General features: G+C 53.9%; 1 protein-coding gene across 2 annotated transcripts in view; it reads left to right on the top strand.

Annotated features, from left to right (window-relative positions):
* KCNQ4 (potassium voltage-gated channel subfamily Q member 4) overlaps window positions 1-19,346 on the top strand; it is a 56,956-nt gene that overhangs the window by 18,541 nt on the left and 19,069 nt on the right. For both annotated transcript variants that reach the window (XM_068964612.1, XM_068964611.1), the window contains exons 2-8: window positions 13,163-13,253; window positions 13,978-14,104; window positions 14,328-14,503; window positions 15,137-15,262; window positions 15,627-15,737; window positions 15,913-16,008; window positions 19,169-19,257. In XM_068964612.1, the coding sequence (XP_068820713.1) occupies window positions 13,163-13,253; window positions 13,978-14,104; window positions 14,328-14,503; window positions 15,137-15,262; window positions 15,627-15,737; window positions 15,913-16,008; window positions 19,169-19,257 (816 nt within the window). The remainder of the gene's footprint in view (window positions 1-13,162; window positions 13,254-13,977; window positions 14,105-14,327; window positions 14,504-15,136; window positions 15,263-15,626; window positions 15,738-15,912; window positions 16,009-19,168; window positions 19,258-19,346) is intronic.

Below are 19,346 nucleotides of genomic sequence, written 5' to 3'. Positions count from 1 at the left end.
ACTCTCATGCATTGGAGAAGGAAATGGCAACCCACTCCAGTGTTCTTGCCTGGAGAATCCCAGGGACAGGGGAGCCTGGTGGGCTACTGTCTGTGGGGTCGCACAGAGTTGGACACGACTGAAGCGACTCAGCAGCAGCAGCAGCAGCAGCAAAGTGGCTAACACACTTTGGAGGTTGAAGGAGGTCGCTCTAGACTTTCCACACACAGGAGCGCCCTGCAAATGAAATGTGAAAGACCCTCCACTTCCAGCGACTCTATAAGTCTCTTAAGATGGGCAGCTTCATTCATTTCCCATTGCGAAGCCAAGATCACCAGTCCCAGATAGGTCAGCAGAAAATGGGGGCTCTTGAAGACCTTTCCTCAACCCCCTCCTCTCCCTGAGGAGTAACTGAAACTCAGATACAGCTTCTCACTCCCTCAGCCGAGTGGGGCAGAGCCCGGATGGAGAGCCTGTTGATCCAGGTTTCTAGCTGTGCCCACAGCCTGTGCCTCCCCTTCTGCTGCCCCCAACCCTGACCCCTTTCTTGGAGCCACTGTGCAGGTCCTTGCCTTTTAGGAGATTCTGAATCAGTCAGAACCTCTCCCCTTAAAACCCGAGCTTCCAGCCTAAAGCCTAAGACTCTCCTCGCCATCCCTCCATCTTGACTGTGGAACAGGCCAATGTCACTCAGCAAGCCTTTCCCAGCTGTCCGAGCCCACTGGAGAGAGTCTTGCTGGATTCGGTCTGGCTGGTCCTGGATTTGGGGTTCCCACCCTGAGCATGGCTCTCCGAGCAGCAGCTGTAACCAACAGCCCCAGGTGTGGCCTGCGAGTTTGCATGCTGCTTTGCTTGTTAGCAGCAAAGGCATCCAAATGCTCCTCTCCCATCATTCTCCCTCAGCCTCCCACTGGATGAGATCCTCAATGGCTGAGTCTGCAGGACTCCCCAGGTCATCCTCCCCAGGGGGCCCAGCCCTCCCCGAAGCTCCTGTTCCACCCTGTCAGCTCTTGGTGCCCTCTGCTCCGGGAGTGCTGAGAACCAAGTGGCGGGGACTCAGCTCTCTCCCCACTTTTGACTATTCCCTCCCTCCCCTCTTCCCCCTTTGCACAAGTTCTGCTGATTCAGAGGACAGAAGCTTCTTAGAGGTGACCCTGACCCCCGCCAGGCTCAAGCAGCTGGAAGCCTGTGTAATCCTTGAATCCAGTGCCACCCTGACACATACAGTAGGAAGGGCAGGGGCAGGTGCCAGCCTGCCACCCGGAGGAAGGAAATTTTAAGGTGGGGATGAGGGGTCGGTGCCTGGGTCCTTCCATGGAAACAGAAGAAAAAACATTACCTTACGACCCAGTTTCCCATTTCTAAAGAGAGGACAGGGAGGCCTGGCGTGCTGCGATTCATGGGGTCGCAAAGAGCCAGACACGACTGAGCGACCGAACTGAACTGAAGGGATCTTTTGGTGACAAAATATAGTCAGTATCAGCTTGCCTCTTGTCACCTTTACTCCCCCTTGTACGAGTCACCATCATGTCTTGCTTGGATGATATACCATTAGCTTCTCAACGCGAGGCAGGGCCAAATGCCATAGCCCACTCCCCCATCCCCTTACCTTGCCATAGTCTATTCTCCACTCAACAGCCTGTGTGGTCTTTTGCATCCTTAAGTCAGACCACGCTATTTTCTGCTCAGAATTCCCCATCTCACTTGGACTAAAAGCCCCAAACCTCACGATAGCCAGTGGATGCTCTGCTTCCCGCCTCCCCCGCCTACCACTCCCCACTTCCTCACTCCTCTCTGGGAGCACTCCCCTCTTGATGGTTCTGGAGCACACCAGGCGCCCTCTGGACGGGTCTTTCACACTTGCCTTTCCTTCTGCTCAGAACCTTCTCCTCTGACACCTACCTACATGGCTCGCCACCTCATTCCCTCCAGGCCTCGGCCCTAATGTCACCTTCTCAATGCTGCTCTCCCTGACCACCCTCTGTACAGCAGCTCCCGACTCCCACACCAGTGTTCTTTGTCCCCCTTTCCGGCTTCATTTTTCTCCAGCATCATCTGACATTTTTGACACTGTCTTGTTTATTTATTATCTGTCTCTTTCCCATGAGAATGTAAGCTCCAAGAAGGCAAGGACATTATTGATCTTTGTGCCTGGCATGTGGCGAGCACTCAGTAAATAGTGAGTGAGTGAGTGAATGCTCTGTGGCTCTGGACTTCTTGGTTCCTGGGTGTTGCTGCCTGCTCAGGTTCCCTCTGAATCCTATCTGCTGCAGGGAAGGTTGAGGTGTGGAGATGGAAGCAGCCACACAGAGGAGGTGGGTGGTACCAGTCAGAGGTCCAGTGTGGGGTTCGTCCCCTCTTTCAGGAGCCTTTTACCCAGCTCTCATTCTGAGTTGGGAGCATGGCATTCAAAGTGAGAAGGACAAGGTTTCCACCAGCCCTCGGTCTGTGGGAGGAGATAGGGACTCAAAGAGTGCTTTTCACATGTTGAGCCATGATGGAGGTGAGTGTAGAGGTGGGAATGGGGGGTTAAGGGAGCATAGGGTGGGGTTTCCACTCACCCAGCCGGGTTGGAGGAGGGATAAATACAGCAGGAGCAAAGGTGAGGACGGGAGAAGGCTCTGCTTGCTGATGTGGAGGAACAATGAGCCGCAACAATGGAATATCATGTGCCAGGTAGGGCACTGAGTGCGGAAAGTCAGGTGGGGAAGGGCTTGCCTTGCAACCATGCTAAGGTGCTTGGGCCTGAGCCTGCAAGTTGATGGATTTCACACTTTCAAAAAAAGCAGGAAAGCCCTTTGTTCAAATGAAATCTTATGCCAAGCTAAGCATGTAAAACTGAGTCACCCAAATTCACACGAGTGGCTCAGGTGGAACCAGGGGGAAGTTCCCACTGACCATCTTGTTTTCATTTCCCAAATTCAGGCTGCCTGTGTTCCACCCCTTAGTTTGCTTTCACTTCACTGGCCTCCTGCTCGGGAGCCCGTGCTCCCTGTTTATTTGGGTTGCCTGCACTGCCTGGCCAGCCCTGAACAGATGGATAGCCCCTCTTCCCTCCTCGTCCCCACCCTTGCTTGATGTGTTGCTCAGTGCACTTACCTGGTGCGCCAAGTCGTCTGGCTGGCACGGGAGAGGGAAGCAGGAGAGCAAGTAGGAGATTCCCAGGTGGCCCAGTGGTAAAGAATCCACCGTCCAATGCAGGAGACGCAAAAGGCACAGGTTCAATCCATGGGTGGGAAGATCCTCTGGCGTAGGAAATGACAACCCACTCCGGCATTCTTACCTGGAAGATCCTATAGACAGAGGAGCCTGGCAGGCTACAGTCCATGGGGTCGTGAAGAGTCGGACACGATTGAGCACACACGTACACACAAACGAGATGTGGAGCCGATCCAAGTGGGAGAGGATGAAGCTGTGACTCATTAAAACACCCTGTCCAGAAGACACCACCTTCCATCCCACAGTGGAACCAAGACTTTTCACACTGGCTCAAGAAAAATTGGCATGTGGAGGTGGAGAACACCTACCAGGACAGGGAAGAATCCGTAGAGGCTTCATGGCAGGAAGCAGAGCTGGGTTTTGCAGAGTCGGGAGGGGGAGATGAGACTCTGGAGGGGCAGTCTCATCTCTACTTCTCTCTGCACCTCTGCCAATGTGCTTCTGTGGTTCCTAATTCCATTCCTGAGGGAAACAATCTGATTGGCTCAGCCCAACCTAGATGGGGGCAGGGGTTGGGGGTAAGACTTTCTTGGGCCAGTGTCCATCTCCTGGTGGCCAGGAGAGGGGCACGGAGCCGTGTGGTACCACATGGGGTTGGCCCCTCCAGGGACATCTCCAAGGCTGCCCCACGTTCTGAGAGGGAGAGTGGTGCTGAATCCAGCCTGTGCTCAAAGGTGGGTCAGCCCAGAGCAAGGGTTGCCTGGTTCTTATGAGGTCATTTTGGAAGGGTCAACTTTTCATCATTTTTTTAGGCTGAAGGGAATGCCTTTTCTAATTGATCCTCCAAGAGGGCGCATGCTTTTCATAGTTTGTACTATGCGCTGGCGGCTGTCGTCCCTCCAGGGACAGCCTCAGAGACTCTGGAACTAGCTGAAGACCGGCCTTTTCCCTTCTACCCCGCGGCTGGAGAGTTATGGGGCTGAAGGGACTTTAGCTGTCACTGAGATGTCCCCTACCTTCCCCTGCAGACGGCGAAACTGAGGCCCCATGGAGGCTTCACCCCTAGCCCTGAACCCCAGCGCAGGCCTCTGGCCCAGAGAAGTGGTGGCCGCAGCAGCAGCCTCGGTGTGGGTCACGTGCTTTTGCTCCCTTTGCCATATTTAGAATCGCTGGATCAGGGAAACTTCTCGTCCCAGCCCCTGAGGTTCTTGGAAAGAGCCTCGCTCTGGGTCCTGGCTGACTGCCCCTCCCCTTTATCCCCTTGCAAGAAAAAGATCGAGCCTGTTCTCCCCAGAGGAGCTGGGGCCACTGAACCACACTGCAGCCCCGTCAGGAAGTGCCTCTCAGGCCTAGTTGAAGTTCCTTTTGCAGTATCAGCTCTGGTTTGGGGTTTAAGAAGCCCTTTTCTGTTGGAAGGTGGTGGGGGACATGACCTCTGCCTTCCAGGAACCTTGGATAAATGGGGACAGACTGGCCCCAGCGTCCCCCAGCCCAGGGAGGACAGAACCTTGCCTCTGAGATCCTGGTCTGGAGGACAAGGGAAGGGTGACACCCCGGCCCCTCCCCAAGCCAGGTGAAGAAAGGAGAGAGCCAGTTGGTGGCCAGGCAGGCGCCAGAGCCTGGCAGGGCTCAGTCTGGGAGGAGGGACACTGGAGAGGGGAAAGGAAGGAAGGAGGCCCTAGGGGAAGGGAGGACTCGGGCCTGGAACTGCATTTACTTTGGCCTTGTGAGAGGTCGGGGGGCGGGGGTGGGGGTCCATTATCCCACACAGGCTCCTTCTTCCCTCAGGATCATCAACCTCTGAAAATCAAAAAAGGCCCAACCCAACCCAAACCAAAAATGCATGTGTAGAGCACCTGCGATGTTCAGGGTCTTTTCTCCCATCCTCACCTTTGGGGACGATGGTCCTGTGTTCCCATTGGAGCCCTCTCTAGGGCCTGGGCAGCTCCCTTTCCCATCCCCCACACCTGGGGTTTCAAGCCTCCTCCACCTCTTCAGACCCCAACAGACCCTGCTCCCTACTGAGAAGTTGATCTGGCCTCCTCTTCCCAGAGAAAGTCAAATCCCCTGATGAGGGATCTCTGGGCTTCCCCCATCTGACCCCTGATCTCCTCTCCCAACTGGCCTCTCCCTCTTCTCGCCTGTCACCTTAGAAACTGGCTGGGTCCTTTCTGCTCAGCACCAGCGCTTCTGCTCTGTATCCCAGCCTCCCAGTCGCCCTGCAGACGTCATTCCATTGATCACTCCGTCTCTCTCACATCTTTAACTTCTCCTTCTCTCCTGGCGCCTTCCACTCTGCCTCTCTCATCTTAAAACAGCAACAGCGAAAAGAGCACTGGCGTATTCCCTGTGCTCTGTGTGTTTCTCCAGCTACCGATTGCAGCTTCTACACTTTGCAGTTAAACTTCTTTAAATAGCTAAACCTCCACTGTCTCTACTTTGTCACTGTTCCTCTCCCTTCCTTAACCCATTGAGACCTGCTCTGGCCCTCCTCTCCGTCTGTGGCTGCCCTTGCCAAGGTACCCAGTGACCAACTTGTCACCAAATCCGGTGACATTTTTCAGATCTTATCTTGTTTGACCTCTTTGGCAGCATTGGACACTGCTGTCCACTCCCTCCTTGAAACACTTTCTTCTCTTGGCTTGACATCTCTGTCTTCTGGTTTCCCCCCCCCATTTCACCCGCTGCTCCTTTCCAGTCTGGTGGAGGGTCCCTCCTCCCTCTGAGTTGCTGGGGATCCACTGGGTCCTCCTGTACCTTTTCCCACATGCCCTCTGGACTGTCTCAATCTTGCCTCTCGTCTTCGGTCACCATCTCTCCCTTGATGTACTCCAAACCCACATTTCCGGCTCAGGTCTCTGCCTTCATACCCAGAGTGTTTACCCAGCCTTCTGCATCTCAACACGTCCAACACAGAATTCATCACCCCCATATCTACTCCTCCATGAGGCTCTCCTATCTCAGTTATGTCATGGCACCTTCGTCCACCCAGTCCCCAAACCAGAAATATAAGTCATTCTCTTTCATTGTCCCATTTCCAATCAATCACCAAGTGTTACTTACTTTCTCCAGTCCATCTGCTTGCATGCTGCCACCAGCATCTCTTACCTGAATGATTGTGGCGCTTCCTACTTGCTCGCTCCCTACTGCCCCTGAATGGTGGTCCTAAAACACAAATCAGACCATGTCATTCCCTCTTAAAATTCTTCAGGGACTTCCCTGGTGGTCCGGTGGCTAAGACTCCACACTTCCAATGCAGGGGACCCGGGTTTGATTCCTAGTCAGGGAACTAGGTCCCAGTGCCCCACTAAAGATCCTAAATGCTGCAACTAAAACCTGGCACAGCCAACCAAATAAATCTTTTTGTAAAGAAAGTGTTTAAAAAGCAAAGACCTTTTCAGTGGTTCTCCACTGCCTTCAGGTCACGTCATAGGGCCTGAGGGTGCCTGGATCTGGCCCTCTCTGGCTTGTCCTCTGCCCCTTCATTTGAGGCCCCTACCTGCCGGCAGTACTGGCCACCCTGGCCTGCCCACGGGCTCCCACATCTCTGTTGCTGCACACACATCCCGCTTTCTCTGCTTGCTGCACTGCCAGCTGGCCTCGTCACCTCCTCCAAGTCTTCACGGATCCCTCCACTTTGGCTCTGCTCAAGCCATCCTGAGCTTCCCCCCAACCCCTGGGCACATTGTTATCCCCTTGTCTATCTTGTCACCACTATGTTACAGTTGTTAATTTCTTGGGTGGGGGAAGAGTCCTATATGATTCATTTCAGGCTTTACAATGAACCTGACTGGGTGTAGATGGCAAAGAACATTTCTTAAGTGAACGTGGCTCTGAGAGGTTAGGCGCTAGCATCTTTTCTGCTGCTTGACTCTACCCTCTCAGCCCTCCCACCTGCTGCATCCCTGTCTTCCCAGCCTCTGAGGATCTGCCTCTCCGGGGACATCCCCAGAGAGTCTGGAGCTGAGTTCACGGCTGACCCTTCCCTTCCGCCCCACCACTGGGAAGTCCTAAGACTGACACTCCTCACCTCATACTGCAGACAGGGTGCCTGGGGCCCAGAGAGGTACTATGGTGTGGTGTCCAAGGGGACTTGGGTTCAGGTCCCAGCCTTATGGTCTTGGACAACCTAGTACGCCTTTCTTCTTCTTTTTTTAAAAATCATTTTTCCTTTTATTTATTTTTTATTGAAGGCTTTATTGAACTTGTTACAATATTGCTTCTGTTTTCTTTTATGTCTTGGTTTTTCGGCTACAAGGCATGTGGAATCTTAGCTCCTTGACTAGGGATCAAACTCTCATCCCCTGCATTGGAAGGCAAAGTCTTAACCACTGGACTGCCAGGAAAGTCCCCTTTTCCTTCTAAACAACAGTTTTATTGAGATGTAATTCACATACCACATCCACCTGTCCCCTTTAAAAGTGCCCAATTCAGTCGTTTCTAATGTAGTCACAGAGGTGTATAGCCATCGCTGCACACCTCTCTGAGCCTGTTTCCTCCTTGCTAATGAGCTGTGATGACTGTGGGGCTGGGAGGAGGGGTTAGGAATATGCACTCAGTGTCTGGCCAATAGGGAGCCTTGGCTAGGAGGCACAGTTATGGGGTCATACAGCGAACTGGGGTTAAATGAGGTTAGTATGAAACCCACCTCCCCAGAAGGATTTTCCTACCCCTCCTCCTTGCTCTGTGGCTGTTTCCCTGGTAGTAATTTGAGGAAGGCCAGGGAAACAGGGGTGTTGGGGTGAGGGGGAAAGGCAACAATTACAGTTGTTTAAAAGGCCTTGGGACTTCCCTGGTGGTTCAGTGGCTAAGCACCATGTTCCCAGATTCCATCTCTGGCCAGGGAATTAGATCCTACATGCTGCAACTAAAGATTCCACATGTACAATGAAGACTTAGGATTCCATATGCCACCACTAAGACTCAGTGCAGCCAAATAAATAAATAAATATTTTAAAAATAATAAAAAGGCTTGAGTTGGCTAATAATTGAGTCAGCCATAGCCCCTCCCATTCACTAACCTAGTGACTCTCTAAGTGTGGTCCCTGGGGGAGTAGCATTAGAACACCCAGGAATTTTGTAGAAAGCATACTTTCAGGCCCCACTTCATACTGAATCAGATGCTCTAGAAATGGGGCCCAGAAATCAGTATTTGAATAAGCCCTCCAGGTAATTCTGCTGCCCACTCTACTTTGAGAACAATATATCTAAGGAAAACATTCACGTATTCATCCCTGATCTCCTTGCTGCCCTCTTGAATGAATGGCATAGTCACAGAATGGGTGGGTCGGGGAGAAAGTCTCTCGATAGGTCTCACATAAGCCCCAGCAAGGACTTCCCTGATAGCTCAGTTGGTAAAGAATCTGCCTGCAATGCTGGAGACCCTGGTTTGATTCCCAGGTCGGGAAGATCCCCTGGAGAAGGGAAAGGCTACCCACTCCAGGATTCTGGCCTGGAGAATTCCATGGACTGTATAGTCCATGGGGTTGTACGCAAAGAGTTGGACACAACTGAGTGACTTTCACTTCACCATTTCAGGGAGGACCAATCTGGCAGCACCCACCAGTCTCAGCTCTGCCTGACTGGCTAGGAGAATGGGGGCCCGAGCTGCAGCTAGGCGTGCTGGACAAAGATGCTCCAGTGTGTAGCTGCCAGTCTGGCCTCTCTGCTGGGGAGACTGTAGAGAGTCCCAGCCAGCCAGCTCCTGTGTACCATCTATACTCTGTAGATGGGGAAACTGAAGCCTCAGAAGGGGGCCAGAGACGATCCTTAGACAGTCCTTTGTTGTATGAATGAAGTCAGAGACTGGTTCTGGCAGATACAATCAGACTCCAGCTCAGGGTGACTTCTCTCTGCCTCCTCTGCCCCTAAGCTCCAGACATGATCTCCCTCTGCTGACCCAAGTGTGGGTATCTGTGTGAGGACCCCTCAGGAAGGCCACGGCAGCTAGGGCCCTAGCTCTGCCATGACTTCACTGAGCAATCTTGCGTAAGTATGTCCTTCCCTGGGCCCCATTTCCTCATCTGGAAGATGGGGATAATTATTTAGCTGCCTGGAATACAAGATGTTCGCTGTCAGACTAAATGTATCTCTTCAACTGTATTGAGCATCTAATCCCCTGCCAGTGTGTGAAGGCTGGAGAGGTGAAGTTCACGGGTTTTAAAAACAGCGTCTACTAAATGGAGCTGGTCAAGGATGGAGACTCACCTTCTCTTCCCGTTTCAGGAAGGCTGCTGGGGAGTCCAGTGTGGTGGCGATGGATGTGCTTAGGGCTTTGGGAGCCTCTTCAGTGGGTGCAAACTGGGGACTTTGGTGACACAATGTTTTGATATTTGTTTAAGCTGAATTTTTGCTGTGCATTTATTCAGTCTATGAAAAAATAAATAAAGCAGAGTCAGGTGAGAGAGAGGGGGGATGGGGCCATTACTCTGGGGAGGGGGTAGTTGGAGAAGACCTCTCCTTGGAGGAGAGGTTTGAGTAGAGATCTACATGAGAATGGGAGCGATAAATAGGCAGAGGAAATAGAGAGCAAGTGCAAAGCCTGGAGGTGGAGAAACCTTTGATGTGTTCCAGGAATGGCAGGGAGGTAGAGCGCCTGATGGAGGAACTGGAGAGAGGCAGACCAAGTTCAAGGCCGGGTGGGACCGGATCTCGAAGAGCCTCGCTGGACACGCTGAGGAATGTGACTGCCGCCCTCTAAGTGCCATGGGAAGTCAGGGGAGAGTTCTGAGGAGGGTTCTAGTTTCCGGCTTTGCTTTGTAGGAAAATCATACTGATTGCTCCGAGGAGGGTTCCAGCTGGGCCAGAGGGGAGGCAGGGAGACCTGTCAAGGGTGAGATGATGGGGGTTAGTGAGTCCAGGGCTACAACTCTGTAGCTAGAGCCAATAGAAATTGCTACAGGATGGGATGTGGAGGGTGAGGGAAAGGAGGAGTCAAGGGTTGCTCTTAGATCGTTGGCCTGAGCCCCTGGATGGGAGGTGGTGCCATTCCTGAGATGGGGAGATTTTAGGGCAAATTGAGAGTTTGTTTTTGGACATTATGTTGGGTTTGAAAAGCCTCTAGACATCCGAGAAGAGACGCCGAGCAGGCTGTTGGCAGGCGAGCTGGACTCGGGGGAGAGGCTGCCACACCCCCACACCTGCTAAATGGCCAAGGCTGTTGTGGTAAAGGGGTGGGGACAGAATTTAAAGGGTTCTCCCCTGCCCCCGTTGGTATGTTTAAGGAAATGAATTAAATATTTAATGTTTATATTTATTTATTTATTTGGCTGAGCCAGGTCTTAGCTGTGGCATGTGAACTCTCAGTTATAGCAGGTGGGATCTAGTTCCCCTACCAGGGATCGAATCCAGGCCCCCCCTGCATTGGGAGCGCAGAGTCTTAGCCACTGAATCACAAGGGAAGTTGCTGCATTTAAAAACTGATATTAATTTGTTACCTGAACAGTCATGTTTATTCTTTAAAAATATCAGGAAATGAAGATAAGCAGAAAGCAAAACGAAAGCCAAATCACTCTTAATTTTGCCATCCGGAGACCAGCCCTGCTGACTCTTGGTTTGTATTAATATATTAAAAAACATCTATACTTAAACAGTTGGAATCACATTGCTTTAAGGTTTTATAATCTGCTTTTTTCACTTAACCTATTGTGAAGTGGACATTTTACAGATGTGTAACTCTCGACATGGAAAACATAATGTTGAGGGAAAAAAAAACTATTGAAACACTCAGTGTGAAACCCCAAACATGACCCGTTTATTACCTGAGGCTCTGAGATCAGCCGAGCGATGTGACTGAAGGATTTCTCTCCAGGGCTGGGGTGAAAGCCCATCAAGATTTGGCTGCACCCCTTCCCAGAGGAGGGGATGGGATACGATGACTTCCGGAGGACCTTCTGCCCCTGAGCCCATTCCTGGTGGATGTAGCACTGAGTTCACCTGCGTTTTCTGTGGTTAATTATTGAACACGAGGAGCTGGTGCTCTCCCCCACCTCTTACTGTGCCTTACATCTTCGCTGACTCAGCTTCTGCCTGGAACTGGCCAAGGAGGCCTCTTCCTCACTCATTCATCCAAAACCCTTTACTGACATCTGCCACCTACCTCCTCCCCCGGTGGGCGCTGGGCTGAGGCCCTGTCCCCGCCCTCCGAGCAGGCTGGGAGCCCGGCCCATGGAGGTGTGAGTGGGCCAGGTGGAGCCCTGCTCTTCCTATGTCTCTGCACCCCACCCCATCTGCCCTGACTTCACAGATGATGAGACTGGCTCAGAGAAGGTGACTTTCTCAGGGTCACACACACTGTAGGACTGGAATTTGAACTTGGGTCTCTGACTCGGAGCCCATGCTCCTGCTGTGATGAAAAAGTAAAGTGAAGTCACTCAGTCGTGTCTGACTCTGCGACCCCATGGACTATAGCCTACCAGGCTCCTCTGTCCATGGAATTTTTCAGGCAAGAGTACTGGAGTGGGGTGCCATTTTCTTCTGCAGGGGATCTTCCCAACCCAGATTTCGAACCCTGGCCTCCTTCATTGCAGGCAGACGCTGATGAAAGAGGAACACAAATAAAATGCTGTTGACTGTGACCTGGGGCTTCCCAGCTGGCACTAGTGGTGAAGAACCTGCCTGCCAGTGCAGGAGACATATGAGACGTGGGTTCGATCCCTGGGTTGGGAAAATCCCCGGGAGGAGGGCACGGCAACCCACTCCGTATTCTTGCCTGGAGAATCCCATGGACAGAGGAGCCTGGCAGGCTACAGTCCATGGGGTTGCAAAGAGTCAGACACCGAAGCGACTTTACACGCACACACGCAGACAGTGATGGGGAGGCAGGCACAGGGAGGGGGTGTTCTGAGCTGACGGTGGGATGGGGGCTCCCCCAGCAGGAGATTGGGAGGCAGGCACAGGGAGGGGGTGTTCTGAGCTTTGGGGTGAGGGAAGCTTGAGGGGAGCATTTCCTCAGGCTCTGATGTGAGGCGTTTCAGGCAGAGTGCAGTGGCAGCAGTCCCAGGTGGGGGCACTCTGGGAACATTTTGGGCAGGCTGTGGGTCAAGCGTTTCCAGAGAAATGCATTCCCTCAGGAGTCTCTTCCAGGCGCAACACCCCCATCCAAAGGAGAAGTGCTTCCGGGAGGCCAGCCTCGTTGCCTTTTGCTGCACCTGCAGCCTGTGCCCCCACATCCTATCTTCCCTTAAATGTTCACTCCTCATGTCCTTTCCCCTCTTCCCATCCACTGGGAAGTTAGGAACTCTGACTGTCATCTCACCTCTGTCCTGGATATCCTGGTGACCTTGGGTGACTCCCTTTCCCACTCTGAGCCTCAGTTTCCTCATGTGTGCAATTGAGGTTAATTCATGAGCTCATCATGAATCAGATGAGCGGGATTCCCTAGTGCCTTCCATTTCTAAATGTCTGGTTCTGGGCCACTCAGTAGCTTCCCACTGCCCTGTGGGGATTTCCAGGCCTCGGTGACATGGCTCCCCGATGCCCGATTGCCCTCCTGACACCCTCTCCCCCTCTGCATCCTCCCCTCCCTGTCTGTCTTCCCCGATGCCCTTTCCTTCCATAGCTGTCTCAGTATTTAATTTCATAAGATCCCACGAAGGCAGAAGCAGTTGTCTTCATTCTGCAGATGAAGCTATGCTTCATAAGGAAGGGGGTGTTCCTGGGTTCCTCTCTCGGCCAGCCCAGACAGACCCGCCTGCCACAGCTCAGTGTCCACCTCTGGGAGCTGTGGGTACATTAAGGGCAATTGAGAGGATTATAAGTTATCTGTGAGCCCAGCCACCTGGAGCTCGGGGGCTTCTCCCTTTGAGGTCCAGCACAGAGCCACAACTCCAGGGAACTTTGATTCTTAGTCCACTTTCCACATTACTCCCCAGTAATTCTTCCCTCCTCTCCCCTTCCTCTTTCTCCCCCTCCTCCTCTTCCTTCTACCCTTCCTCCTCCTCCTCCTCTGCAACCCCTTGCCAGAGGCTCCTCAGCTGCCCTGTCCATCCAGCATCTAACCCTCTCCTTCATGCTGCTATTGTAGATTTTTGCTGGTCTTCAGCTGCCTGGTGCTGTCCGTGCTGTCCACTATCCAGGAGCACCAGGAACTTGCCAACGAGTGTCTCCTCATCTTAGTGAGTGCTGGAGTCTGGGTCTGAGGGAGGCTGTGTGTGTGGGTAGCACCTCTGGGCTGAGGGTGAAGGGCAAGTGAGGCTTCACATAACATGTTTCAGAGAGTGGCTTTCTGTGCTGTGTTCCCTGACATGGTGGCTGTACTTCTCTGCACTTCATAAAAGCCCAGAGGGCTTTATGGGTTGCCATAAAAGTCCACAGGGCTCCCCTGCTTTAAAGCAGGTGTTGGGAGAGCTCCTAGTATAGAGCTCCTAGTCTTTATACTAGGGCTTATGATGGGCCCAGAGAAGGGGAGAGGAGGCCCACTCCTTCTCAGGATCAAAACTGCTAATGCCACCCCTATGGGATCTGGTTTTAACCCCTAAACAGAAGCACTTCATAGGGGCACTGTGACCGACAAACACCCCTTGTGTCACCTGGTCAGGTTTAGGCTGGGATGGGGATGAGATGGCTGGGAGGGGGATGAGGAGCAGAAAAACTCAGACAGTTCATGGGCATAGCAACAGGGGACAGATTTGAGCTTTCAGTCTCTCTGGAAGACATGGAAGAAGCCACTTGCCTTCCTGAAGTCTCCCCAGGTCCATCCAGGCGGAGGAACCTCCAGGAGAGGCAGGCTGAGGAAACTCTAATATCCCTAACCCAGGGACTCGGGGCTGGGTGGGTGCTGTGTGATCTAGGCCCGGGGCCTGAAGAATGGGACCAGAACTCAGGCCCCCGGTCCCACAGGAATTCGTGATGATCGTCGTGTTTGGTCTGGAGTACATCATCCGCGTCTGGTCTGCTGGATGCTGCTGCCGCTACCGAGGATGGCAGGGCCGCTTCCGCTTTGCCAGAAAACCCTTCTGTGTCATCGGTAATGGTCCCATGCCTCCCGCACCTGATCTTTGACCCCAAACCGCAGGGTTGACACCCTGACCCCAGGACCCTGGCTAGTGACACAGACTCAACGGACCTTCCCAGTCGCCCCCTCGGACCCCAGGAAAAACCCCCCTCCACCCCCAGCCTCGGGTCCAGGCACGGGGTAGGTGGGCTTTCTGGCGCTGGCCGTGACCTCGCCCCACTCCCCGCCTCTGCAGACTTCATCGTGTTCGTAGCCTCGGTGGCCGTCATCGCCGCGGGCACGCAGGGCAACATATTTGCCACGTCCGCGCTGCGCAGCATGCGCTTCCTGCAGATCCTGCGTATGGTGCGCATGGACCGCCGCGGCGGCACCTGGAAGCTGCTGGGCTCGGTGGTTTACGCGCACAGCAAGGTGAGGCCGGGCGGGGATGCGGGGGTGAGGGAGAGGGGCGTGTCCAGGGCGGAGCTGGAGCGGCAGGGGGCGGGGCCTGGCGGAGCCGGGGGCCGAACTGGGGATTGAGGGGTGACTAGGGACTCAGCGCCAGCGAGCTCACAGGGGCTAGGGCGGGCCGGGCAGGGGCGGGGTCAGGGGGCGTTCGGGACCAGACCAGGAGGCGGGGCCTGAAAGGCAGAAGCTTTTGGGTTTAGGGGTCTACGCTTAATAGCGAAGTGGTGACCTGGAGCGGGGTCTGAGGGTGGAGCTGCGGTGGGACCGGATGTGGGGTCAGAAGGAAGCCTGAAAGAGGGGGGCAGTGCAAGGTGGGCTCGTGGGCGAAGACCTGAGCCTGGAAGCTGGAGGGTCAAGGGCAGGGCCGGGGCGGGGCGTGCTCTGAGGTTCTGTGAGGACCTGGCTGTGCCCGAAAGGCGGGCAGGGTCTCCTGGAAGGGAGTTACTGAGAAACAAAGGCCGGCAGAGCGGCCACCAGGGACTTCCGAGAGGTGGGTACTCTTACCCCGTTCCGAACACCTCCCATAGGCCATTCTGGGAGCCGTCAGCCTCCCCACCTGTGCCGGGTGGGTGGTCTCATCCCTTGCTGCCCCCACAGGAGCTGATCACCGCCTGGTACATCGGGTTCCTGGTGCTCATCTTCGCCTCCTTCCTGGTCTATCTGGCCGAGAAGGACGCCAACTCCGACTTCTCCTCCTACGCCGACTCGCTCTGGTGGGGGACGGTGCGTGAGGGTCTGTGTGGGGCCGAGCTTCTCCCTGGGACCCTCCCTGGCCTGATCATTGTGACCCCAAATCCCGTGACCAGCCCGTGTGTTAGTCACTCAGCTTCCCCCAGTGGACCAGCTTGTGACCCCTTCTAGTTCCCTACATCAAGCCCTTGTGACCTCTACCCCTCTCCCCATCAGCAAGGGGGAGGGGGAGAATCTATTGATTAGGAACCAGCCCCTGTGACAAGTCCTTATGACCAGTTCCTGTGGGCAACTATAGAGCCCCCTCATGATCAGGCTCCCACCTCCCTGTGCCCCAGGAATCTCCTGTGGGTGGACCCCTTGACCAGCCCTGCAGGTAATTTGTTTGTGTCCCCAGATTACACTGACAACCATCGGCTATGGTGACAAGACGCCACACACGTGGCTGGGCAGGGTCCTGGCTGCTGGCTTCGCCTTACTGGGCATCTCCTTCTTTGCCTTGCCCGCCGTGAGTCCCCCTTCACTTAAGATGGCCCAGCCTAGGGGAGGGGGTCCTGGGGAGGGAGCCTGCTGAGCCCCTGTCCAGCATTTGCATGGGTGGGGGAGACACCTCAGATGGGCAGCAGTAGGGGTACCTTTAAAGCCTTTGGCTGTCCCACCTCCAACCATGCCTATGGCCCTAGGGCATCCTCGGCTCTGGCTTTGCCCTGAAGGTGCAGGAGCAGCACCGACAGAAGCACTTTGAGAAGCGGAGGATGCCAGCAGCCAACCTCATCCAGGTACAGGGGCCCCAGGAAGCCCCTGAACTGAACTGGTGTGTCAAATCTGTATGCTCACCCTGTGTCTCACTTCACAACTATGACTCCACTCAGAATTTTCTGGAGCCACATGCCAGGTTAGGGACAGAGCTAGGAGGCTGGCTAAGATTGTCAGAAACTTCTCCCACTTCTGCATGCTCAGTTCAGGGCTAGCCAGAGCTGGCCCACTGCCCAGCTGCAGCCCCAGCTCTGCATGGCCTGAAGTGGAGTAGAGACTGGAAAAGAGATCCTAGGCCCCAGGGGGGGGACCCAGTCCTGCCCCCCATCAGCAGTGCAGTCATCAGGAAGCCTGCTCTACTCCCAACACCTTAATTCATCCCACCAGCATCTCCACAGATGAATGTTATAACTGCAACCAAGAAAAACACCTTGAAAGAAAGAAATGGTTCTTTGAAGAGCATTTAGCTGGGGCTTGGCCTGATCTGACCTCGAAGGGAAACTCAGGGATGACTGCCCTGGGAAACTGACACTTGAGCAGAGAGCTGGAGGATGGGTAGTTAGCTAGGTGAAGAGGTGAAGGAGGGAGCCTTTGAGGTAAGGGAATGGCATGTGCAAAGGTCCTGTGATGAAAGGGAGCAGGGTGTGTTTGATGAATAGGAAAGAATCTAATGAGGCTGGAACAGAAAGCTCAAGTAGGAGTGTACAGTGGAAGGGTTTGGCTCAGTGGGTGAGGCCCAGATCTGAGGTCAGAGAGAGAAATTTAACATCTTCCTAACAACAGTGAGGATCCATTGACAGGTATGAAGCAGGAGGAAGAGGGGGTGATAATGATCAAATCTGTGTTTTGAAAAGTATTGAGTGGATTGGAGGGTGACCTGTGTGAGTGGAGAGATCAGAGAAGAGACTCCAGCAACAGTTTGGGTGAAATGGGGTGGCAGGTGACTTGGACAAGGGTAGCAACAGATGAGATGGAAAGAAATGGGGAGATTCTGCATATTTAGAAGATGAAATTAGTGGTATCAGGAGTGAGGGAGAGGCAGATGTCAGGGTGACTTCTAGGTTTCTGGCTTGCCCGACTGGAGGGCTGATGCCCCTCCTCACTAAAGGGTGACTAGACTTGGGGCATGAAGAGTGAGTTTGGCTGGAACGTGAAGAGTCTGCAGAGCCTCTGAGCCCCTGGGTAGGTGGGGGCTGTGGAGGAGGCAGCTGATGTAGTGATGTGCACCTGTGGTGAGTAATGTGCTAGGCCGTGTGTGCAGACGGTAATGAAGCCCTGGGCGTGGAGGTGCTTGCCCAGCAGGCAGAGGAAAGAAGAGATGGTTTAGAGCTGAGCTTTTACGGAACCTGAGCATTTAGTGACTGGGAGGGCAGAGCTGAGCCAGCCAAGGAGGCAGAGAAGGAACACCCAGAGGGGTGGGAAAAAAGCAGGAGTATGTAGGCTGTTTGCTCCACTGTCTGAGGCATTCCCGTGGGACATGGGATGAGGCAAGTGCTCTGAATTTTGGGGACCCTGTAACAGCCTTGTGCAAGAGAAACTCCTGCGAGAATTATCGGGCTCGCCAAAAAGTTCATTTGGGTTTTCCAGCTGATGGTGCAGAAAACCCAAACGAACTTTTCGGCCAACCCAATAGTTCCAGGAACACTGGCACAGCTCACCTCTCCTGCTCTGACCCCCTCAGCCCAGGTCTGGCTTAACACCCCCTTATCTCTCCTCCCCAGGGTTGAACCCCCTCCCCCATCTCTGTTATCGCCAGCCACCAGCCCAACTTTGCCTTCTCAGCATCCCTTGGGGCTGCTGTCCCCTGGGAACTGGCCTTCCAAGGGGCATTGTAGGGGCAGGTGGCTGGCACTGGCTGTGCCGAGAGACAGCTGGTATTGTGGTGCCCATAATTAATGAGACAGCTTTGGCAGCTGCTCCCCAGCCCAATCCAAGGGACTAGGCAAGCAGGAAGTAAAAATATTCTTGTCCTAGGAGGGTGCCTGGCCAGTGAGGTCAGCAGTGGGCTGGCCCTTAAGGACAAGATGCATCTAAAGAAGGATCCAGTTCTGCTTCCTCCTGCCCAGCACCTGCCGTTGGTGATCACCCCATTCACCCCAAGTCCCTACTGACTCTTCTCTTTACCTGGAGGGAGAGGGATAGTCCTTCCTCTTGTCTGACCCTCATCCCTGCTGCTGCAGAGGAGACCCAGCAACTTCATGGATGCTAAGGGCCTGGTAGTTGATGTTCTTTCCTCCCCTCCTCAATCCCATGGGCAGTGGCAGGCAGCTGGGAAGAATGGGGTAGGGTTATTTTTAGTAATAATAATTCATTTAGTCAGTATTCATTCCTCAGACATTGCAGAGCACCCACCATGTGCCAGAGGATACAGTGCTGACCAAGACACAGCTTACAGACTAAGAAGAGAGAAGTACATTAATCAAATACACAGTGAATAAATACATATCAGCTGTGGGAACTGGACATAACAGGAGTGATTAATAGGGAAACTTGGTATTAAGTGCCTACTACGTGCCATGCACTGTGCTTGGCATTTAATGAACATTTCCCCTTTTAGTCCTCACAGCCTTGTTGCATGCATGCTAAGTCGCTTCCGTCATGTCCAACTCTTTGAGACCCTGTGGACTGTAGCCTGCCAGGCTTCTCTGTCCACGGGGATTCTCCATGCAAGAATACTGGAGTGGGTAGCCATGCCCTCCTCCAGGGGATCTTCCTGACCCAGGGATCAAACCCACGTCTCTTATGTCTCCTGCATTGGCAGGTGGGTTCTTTACCACGAGTGCCACTTGGGAGGCCCCCACCACCCTGTTAGGCAAGTCGTACTGTGTCCATTTCACAGATGAGAAACTTAAGGCTCTGCAGCTTTATTTAATTGTCCACCCAAGTAGGTGGCAAAGCTGGAATTGGAAACTCACTTCTGCCTGATGGCAAAACCCCAGCTCTTAACTCCCACAGAGCCTCTGGCTCTGAGGCTGACTGCGTGTCACCTTGGGAGTCTTCTCCCCAGGCCTCCTTCTGACCTTGCTGGTGGCTGTGGAGTTGGAACAAGCCTCTGGCTCTGAGTACCCTTCAACTGGCCTGAGGCCTGGGTTCTTTGGGGGGCAGAGGGCTGGTTGGGGGCTGAGAGGCCTCTCCAATGCCGGGTCCCCCAACACCGCCTTCCGCTTCCTCCCACACCACCAGGCGGCATGGCGCCTCTACTCCACCGACGCGAGCCGGGCCTACCTGACGGCCACCTGGTACTACTATGACAGCATCCTCCCATCCTTCAGGTAGACCCTCCCGTGGGGGGACGGGGAGGTGGGTGGCTGACAGTAATGCCCCTGAGGACAGATGGCTGGGACAGAGTCCTGGAGGCTGG

Source organism: Capricornis sumatraensis, chromosome 2 (assembly GCF_032405125.1).
Source record: "Capricornis sumatraensis isolate serow.1 chromosome 2, serow.2, whole genome shotgun sequence".
In the NCBI taxonomy this organism is placed as follows: domain Eukaryota; kingdom Metazoa; phylum Chordata; class Mammalia; order Artiodactyla; family Bovidae; genus Capricornis; species Capricornis sumatraensis.
The sequence above is the reverse complement of the archived record's forward strand: the minus strand, read 5'-3'. Positions and strand labels throughout refer to the sequence as shown.